At 29.8% G+C, this 8,251-nt stretch overlaps 1 protein-coding gene across 5 annotated transcripts in view; it reads left to right on the plus strand.

Annotated features, from left to right (window-relative positions):
- The window catches only part of LOC148628320 (membrane-associated guanylate kinase, WW and PDZ domain-containing protein 1-like), a 53,762-nt gene extending 46,610 nt beyond the window's left edge, over window positions 1–7,152 (plus strand). For all 5 annotated transcript variants that reach the window (XM_088586044.1, XM_088586046.1, XM_088586045.1 and 2 more), the window contains 4 exons: window positions 526–592; window positions 931–1,086; window positions 1,415–1,553; window positions 2,337–7,152. In XM_088586044.1, coding sequence (XP_088442170.1) covers window positions 526–592; window positions 931–1,086; window positions 1,415–1,553; window positions 2,337–2,497 — 523 coding nt within the window. In that variant the 3' untranslated portion in view covers window positions 2,498–7,152. The remainder of the gene's footprint in view (window positions 1–525; window positions 593–930; window positions 1,087–1,414; window positions 1,554–2,336) is intronic.
- Window positions 7,153–8,251: the final 1,099 nt, after the last annotated feature.

Below are 8,251 nucleotides of genomic sequence, written 5' to 3' on the forward strand. Positions count from 1 at the left end.
AGACCATTCATAAAAAATCTGAAGTTAATTCCCCAGGTCACTTGAGTTTTTACATTGGTTTTCAGCAGTCCATTAGACCAATAACTCAATCAAGGATTTGACAAAAATATCAAGTTGAGATGCTTCATGACACCAGGTTGTGTTTTGTTGTGATCATTGAACATGTAGCAAAAAGAGGCTTTAATTATCTAGCTTCAAACTCCTATTCTAAAAAAGATAAAATAAACAAACTTTTATTAAAGTTTTTCAATGAAAAGCTATCAGCCCACAGTTTATTAACTTAGGTGAAATAGCAGATTTTCTGATATTCTTTAGAAATCGTTAAAGGTTCAGCAAGCACTGCTGTTAAGTGTGTACAGGTTACATAATAGAAAATAGATCGTATTGAATTTCTGTGCTAAAGTTTATTTGATAGATAATGTGAACAAGTTTTTTTTAATGGAAAATAAGTCCAAGCAGTCAGATGCAAAAGAATCCAACCTTACTGTTAATATGATGACTTCTTCATCGTGTGTTTCTTTGTAGATACCAACCGCCTCCTTTACATGGGGATAGAATGAAGGATATTAATAGAAGAGGTGTTCCCAATCATGTATGTATTTTTTGTACATAAATAATGCAGTTTTGCAGTAGTTTCAGAATTGCAATTGTAGATATTTGATTTATTTCGTACTTGAGTACTTTTAGTTCAGTCAAAGAATAACCTTCCCACAATTGAAAAATTAAAATTACAATACTTGATTAAGAAATGTTCCTTTATATTTAATTTCATAGTAGTTGAATCACATTTTTTATTCTATTTTTTGCAAGGGATTATATTGAACAAAGTAATTAACCTGAAGAATGAAATTCCCAATTTTTCATTTGTGTAGCCATAGAGTTGACATTAAGCCCTGCAATTTGCTTTGAAAAGTTATCCTTACATTGTAGCACTCAGATGAGGAGGAATATCATGTAGTAGAATTGCAGCGTGGTTCACGAGGATTTGGTTTCTCAATTCGAGGAGGGACAGAGTTTAATAGTATGCCATTGTTTGTACTCAGGATAGCTGAAGGGGGTTCAGCAGATTTAGATGGAAAATTGAGGGTAAGTTTGGACAGAGAAGAACAAGGCTCCTCTTGGTTGTCTTTATTATATACCTTGGTTTTGTATTTTTATATGGACTAATTGAGAATGAAAGTATTGATTTGAATTGTGAATATTGATATGGAAGTAAAAAATTAACCACTTCAGTTTTCAAGTGAGTGAAATTCAAACCTGACACCATACACCCTTTACTTCTAAAGTGTAAATTGGAAAGTTTGCACCTGTTACAACCAGATTGTATCATTTGATAGTCATTCTATTCTATTTTCCTATTATTTTTGTCCATAAATATGGTTGTCATTTTGATAATTTATGTATCATTCTACAGGTTGGTGATCAGATATTAGAAATAAACGGGTATAGAACAGATAATATGAGTCATTCAGATGCTATTGATGTGATCCAGAATGGTGGCACTACAGTCAGATTATTGATCAAGCGTACCGGTAAACTGCCACCTAGCTTTGGTTAGTATCTACTTTAAGGAGATAGAACTAGGGTAAGGGACGCAACTCTTGGAAATCAGTTGAAAGTTTGTATTCAGCATTTTACATCAATCTCATGTAAGCATCAAAATAACTTTGACTGATTTCCTTCAGTTTCAAATGAAAGCTTTGTAGGCTCTGGTGAAATTGAAAATGAAAATGATTCAAACATATCATATATTTCAAGTGTTATGTCCCTTACCCTAAGCTTGCCTATTTAAGTAAGGTATTGTCCTAGCTCCTAATAGACTTGAGACATGTTGCTAAATATTTTTTGTAAAACTGGAAATACTTGGCTATTTTCGTGACACTGTTTGTAAATAAGAAAGGCTGAGTAGTATCAATTTGTATTTGCACTGGATTTCATTTCCTTTTGAGAACTGTGTCCTCCATTGCAGAGTAGTTCACAATTTTGGACCAATTTCCCTACATTTTAAGCATAAAGAAGACAACATGCAAAAACTGTACTTTTTACAACATGGCACATGTGCATTTGAAATCGTAATTAATACCTTTTCATGTGTATTTAGTACATAAAATGTAGTGTAAAGTAGTTCAAAATGGTATAATACAAGTAGATTTCTACCCTAAGAGCTATTTGAAACACTCTGAAACCCACCTAAATTTATATCAAAATGTGTGCAAGTACCTGAACTTTGGTCAAATTGTACACTTGTTATGTATTAATGTATTCAGTCCTTTCTTCATTTGATTACCATAGAACTTGTCATGTTAAAAAACTAAAATGTCTTTTGTATATTTCAGATAATAATCCAGTAAGTAATAGATATGGACCTTCTTCAACAGTTCCTATGTCAAATGGACCCATAGGTCAAAGTTCACCTTATTTAGGTCGAAGAACACTAGACCATAGAGAAGACCAGCAATTATACAATTATAATAATAATCGTCATTTCAATTATTAATACTCTAATTGGTGGGTCAGTATGGGGTCATTAACAATCTGTGATAAATCATGTTTGTTTACAAATCATGTGATGCAGTCATGTGACATTTGTTCAACACACACAAGTCACATACTAAAGACAAAGGTCACATGATTGACATATGATATTATGTTTTTTATTATTATTATTACCACGTTAGAAAGTATTTAATTCATATCTTGAATGGCTGCTATTTCCTAGTCTTTTGTTTTTGGAAATTGGTTGTATTTTATTTTACACTAGTTGAAAGGCATTTTGGGTTGTAGTGAAAGAATAGTTAGTGCTATTAATCTATTTTATTTGATTGGCTATGCAATGTTAACATTTTTTTGTAACATAGCTTGTGAATAGGTTGTGTTCATTGGTCAGTTAATAAGTATATCAATTTTTACTTATTCTACAGACATTAAGTTTCAATATTTTTACTATAATGTAATTTTCCAAACAAAATCAGTAAGTAGAATATGTGTTCAGTGGTGGTTCCCAAGACCGGGCTGATTTTGTTAATATCGTGCTAAATTTGAGGAAAAAAAAACAAATGGTAGCCTGGAACGCCTCCCCCTTCTTGATTTCTGGTTCCTCCCTTGTGTGTTTGATCTGTATTTTGGGCAGCTATTTCAAGGTTGTTACTTTTAAATTGTTACTTTTATTTTTATCAAAGAAGACAACCGTTTATTCAGTTTAAAACAAAAAATTAATGATTCTTTGATGATATAGAATTTTATATTTTTTTCGGTTTATGAAGAAATAACTTCTATCATGTGGTGCTCACTAAAAAAGCTGTGTAGCAGGTTATTTTCACATGTGCACGACGGGCGTTGCGGTTATTTGAAATAGACAGAAAAGAAATAAATGTCATTTCTTATAATTTAATTTTAGTATCAAAATTCAATAAGTAAGTCATTAAAAAGGGTTTATGACATCACTGTCACATTACAAAATTTGGTTTATGAGATGATGGACACAATTTTTTATACAATCATAAAGGGTGTTACTTCTTGAATTAAATTATTTAAGGTTGTATGCAAAACATAAGTTTCTGTCTTTTTAGTCCAGATTATAGGGTGTAGAGGAGTAATGCTAATCTGGCTGTCACTTTGTTACCCTCTATAGCGTTATGTACTATAAGGATGAGGGTATTAGCAATAATTTTTCATCCCTGTGTGGCAAAAGGTGTTGAAGTATTGAATAAAAAGAAGATTCTGCAGGAAAACACTAAAATTAATAACATATTATATTTATATATTGCAACTATTTCGCATTTATCCTGATTTTATATTTAAATAAGCATTGAAATTTCTGGAATTGACAATTTTATTTTACTACATTGGACAAGTTGGCAGTATAGTGGAATCACTTAGTTCCTCCATCTGTCATTCAGTACGAATTAAATTATAAGTTAATTTCAAATCAGTTATCTCGATTCCCAATAGATGGATTGAATTCAAATTGGTATTTGGCATTATATTGATATGGTTTTCATTGTAAGCATTTTTGGTTACTGTCCAGTCTCAACTTCCTGTACGAGTATGGGGTATACCTAGCATGACAGGGTGTGCAACTTAATGTTTGACTTAGTTTTATTTTAATCCTCTGTGCCATGTGAATGAGTAGCATTCCAAATTCTTCCAGATAGGTTGAGTTATCATTATTTGTTTGAAATTTGCTGTCCATAGTTTCAATATTGTGAAATGTTGATGTTTCTTTAGCAAAGCTTTTTTTAGAAATATAGGACTTGTTATGTGTGCCTTGCAAATAAAATTATATTGGTAGATTTTTGTGTGTGTCTAAATGTATGCAATTTGTGATCAGATTTCAATCTTGACTGTTCCAAATTTTGATAATTTATGTCATGCTCAATCAATTAAGCAAATCTTACAAGACAAAGTTGTGAAAAGTTTTTCTTAATTTATGTACGAAACAACTTAAAATATGCAAGTTTAAATGCAGAATCTATTTCTATTCTATTTTTCTTTTCAATGATAGAGCTTTGTTTGGTATGACATTTAGATGGAATCCTCGCTAAAAAAAAATTGTCATATTGGCCATTTCTTAATTTATCTTAGCTAAGTTGTATCATTTGCTGTCTCTTTCCTTTTATTATTTTATTTATTAACATATAACTTTTCATTTCATTCGTTTTTGTACACCTGTGTTTTGACAGACCTATCATGGTTTATTAGCTACTCATTTTTTCCATCATTCTTATTTTTTTCCATCTCAGTCTACTGCCATGATACTAAAAAGTATCGGCAATTTCCAATGACAACATTACACCAAATTATCTACTATGGCATTGCTGTTTGACCGAATAATACCAGTTTTGACCATATCTACAGAAAATCACATTTTGCTCTATTGGGCTGACTCTGGTATTTTCTGTCGTTATTCTGTATGTACGACAACTTCTAACATTGAAAAAGGGGGGGACCTATCATGTGCTTTAAGCAAAACTGTTTATTGTTCATGCATTGTTCACAAATTGTTTTCATATCATGTAGAGGTGTAATCAAAAAGTTTTTGTTCATTTGTTTATTTACCATTTTGCATTTATAAAAATTTTTATTTTTTTCATTATCTTGTTATATATATAAATTTTGCATACTTATTATATAATGCAATCTATGCATGAGAAACTAAACATATCTTAATTTGTCATAATTCTACATATGAAATGTTCTATATTTATATGTGTATAGTACTTTTAATTCTACTAGGAAGGGGACTTACTAATACTAAACGGTGAAATACATGTAGTATAAAACCTGTGATGTAGTCCAAATGTAATGATTATGTATAAATTTATGAATAATGGAGATCTTACCTCATTTCTACAAATTTGTCTAGTGCTTAAACCAGTTAATCATAGAAATGAAGGTTTTTGTTATTATCTTTTTCTTAAGTTTCCATTGCTAAAGGTGAAGGATTATATACATGTAAATCTGGCCTAACCTAGAGAATTAAATAATTTTTCGTAATCTGAAAATATATCAGTATTTATAAGCCAATTTCTTTCTAAAAATTTGTGAGAACTATACAGGTATTCTAGATAGACCATATGAGTTATCTCCCCACTTCAAAGACTTTACAGTGCATACTATGATTAGGTTCAGGAGATTGAGTTGGTCTTCCATTGATTAAATAACAATCAATGGATGAAATTCATTTGGTTGTTGACTAGAACATTACTCAGAAGATTTTAAACTTTGATCACACATTTAAGTAGATATTTTTATTGAAATGTTTAACTCCTTCTAAACCGTCAAGTGAATTTCCATAGGAAGTTTACCAGGAGATTAACCAACTCTATCCTGAATATCATCATTGTATTGGCTGTAAAATAGTGTGTGAACGTGCAAATTATGTTTTTATATAAAATGTCTTTTCCACTGCATAGATTAATACAAAATAGCATTTAAGTTATCTTGCCAAACAAAAACTGTGATCGCTAGGAATAGAGGGCTTTTCTTGTTTAAGTTCATGTCTTAAGTTTAGCATTAGATTTAGATTATTGATAGGCACACTGAACTTTTTTTAAGTAAAAAAAGGAACATATATTTGTAGGTGTGACAACAATTTTTTGTTTTCAATATTTAGAGTACAAGAGAAGGAAGATGTTGTTTGCCTTTTTTTTTCTGAAAAGTTTCATTTTGAGTTCTATGGAATGTCTTCTTTTTTTTTTTGTAAGTGTCGGGACGTGTGAGCTGAAACTTATTCATTGAATGAGCAACATTGAATTTAAAATCAAGGAATTATCACAAAACAATTAGGTTAAATGTTTTGAAGAACTTAAACTCGAATATAATTTGAACACTTGGTCAATTTTTCTATTACAAAAATCTGTTTTAGAAACAACTGACACAAAAATATATTAGTATAAAACTTAAAATAAATTCTGTATAAAATTTGTGTTTTAATGAATTGCTAAGCTTGGATTAGGTTGCTAGATAATTAATGTTTTGGTTAAACTATATATCTAATGGGATATTTAGTGCTTGACACATCTATATTTACCCATGTATAAACATATTGTGTCTTGCTTTAAAAGTGGCAGCAAATACCTGTGCAATGTTCCTGTCATAACATCTGCTATAAAATTTGGAGTTAAACCTTGATTAAAACTTTCTAAAGCTATGGCTCAAAATGCTATTTCCATCAAATGAAAGTAGATTTTGTTAACTTGTGTTTCTGATTTTTCAGACAAATAATTTTGAAATTTCAAATGTTTTAAAACAACTCATTCCATCCATATATAAAAATGTGCCTTTAAAATCTGGTACGTTTTCTCCCAACCTGAACCAACATGTAGTTGTATTGGAGAATAGGTTGACTCCATCACGTAAGAAAAATATAGACTTGAAGTTAAAGCAATCTTCACATTGTTTTATCATCAGTTAAAAAAAAAGTATAGACAAAAATAGCTCTGTTTTTAGTTCTATTCCTTTTACGTTTTGTTTCGTCAATCTTATTTCATGCAAATTTCAATGTATGGAACAAATTTATGCTTGTAAAATTGTTTTTAACAGATTATATAAACATAGATAGGTTGTGTAAATTATTGTATATAAATTAACATGTATAGTCATTTTGTATATTGTACAGAAAAAAGAGATATTAAAAAAGATTAATAATGAGTGTGTGTGTTTGATGTATCATGTTGGGGGTACAATGGGTATCTCTTTGACATTGTTCTATATGATGGCATACCACTGAAGGAAGTCTTGGATTGATTTTTGGGGTTCTGACAAGTTGTTTAAGAATTAGGGGCAAGAAACAAACATTTTTCTGATCTCAAGATGACAACTTGACATACCTGCCAACTTACATGATTGAAGCCTGTTTTTCACAATTTTGACCATTTGTCCCGCTAACAATTTTTCAGGTCAAATTAGTCCCAAAACCAGATTTTGTCAAAATTGCTTAGAAAAACCCTTATTCAAATCCCCAAATTCATGTTTCAATCATATTTCATCGGTTTATTCCTCGAATGCCAACATCCTTTGATCTACCGACAATTTACCTGTAAAATTTTGTTGGCGTTCAAGGAATAGGTGTCAGTGGTTATCACAACAAAGGTGCATGCTTATCAAAACATTCATATTAATTAACAGATAAGTAAATTACAGGTGACTTATTTCAGTTCATATTTATTCCAGTTGTTAATTTTTTTTTCTTTTTTTCTTTTTGCGGTTTCTTCACAAAATCATATATGTATATGTAAAGCACAATATAAGACTTTTGAATTGTTTTTGTATAGTCCAGTAACTTTGAAATATTTCAATCTATTATTCTACTTTATGTATGAATACTAGCACTAGAATAGTTACTAAGTATGAGGTTTTTGTTCAGTTAAATAAAATATTTGTAATTGCAACACAATGTAGAAGATCCTTCTTTGCAGTAAGTGGTTTAAGGACTATACTCTTATTACTATAATTTAAAATCACATGAGGCATGAAAAGTAGAAAAAAAAATATATTCATATTAATTAGTTTAAACTTTAGAATAATAAAGAATGAAATAAATCATCAATATAAAGTTCAGTTTGAAATCATGTTTATTGATGTTAAATTTCTGAATTTCTTTAATATTTTTGTGTATAGTTTATACATTTCTTAGAATAAAAGTTTAAATTTTAAATTAAAATTTTATTGTATTTTTACTACTTATTAATAATTCAATTTTATTATATTCTTACACATTTTTAAAATCGTTTTTTTCCCATATAAAAAA

Source organism: Perna viridis, chromosome 1 (genome assembly GCF_037379345.1).
Source record: "Perna viridis isolate PV_CMFRI_1.1 ecotype Kerala chromosome 1, ASM3737934v1, whole genome shotgun sequence".
Classification (NCBI taxonomy): Eukaryota; Metazoa; Mollusca; class Bivalvia; order Mytilida; family Mytilidae; genus Perna; species Perna viridis.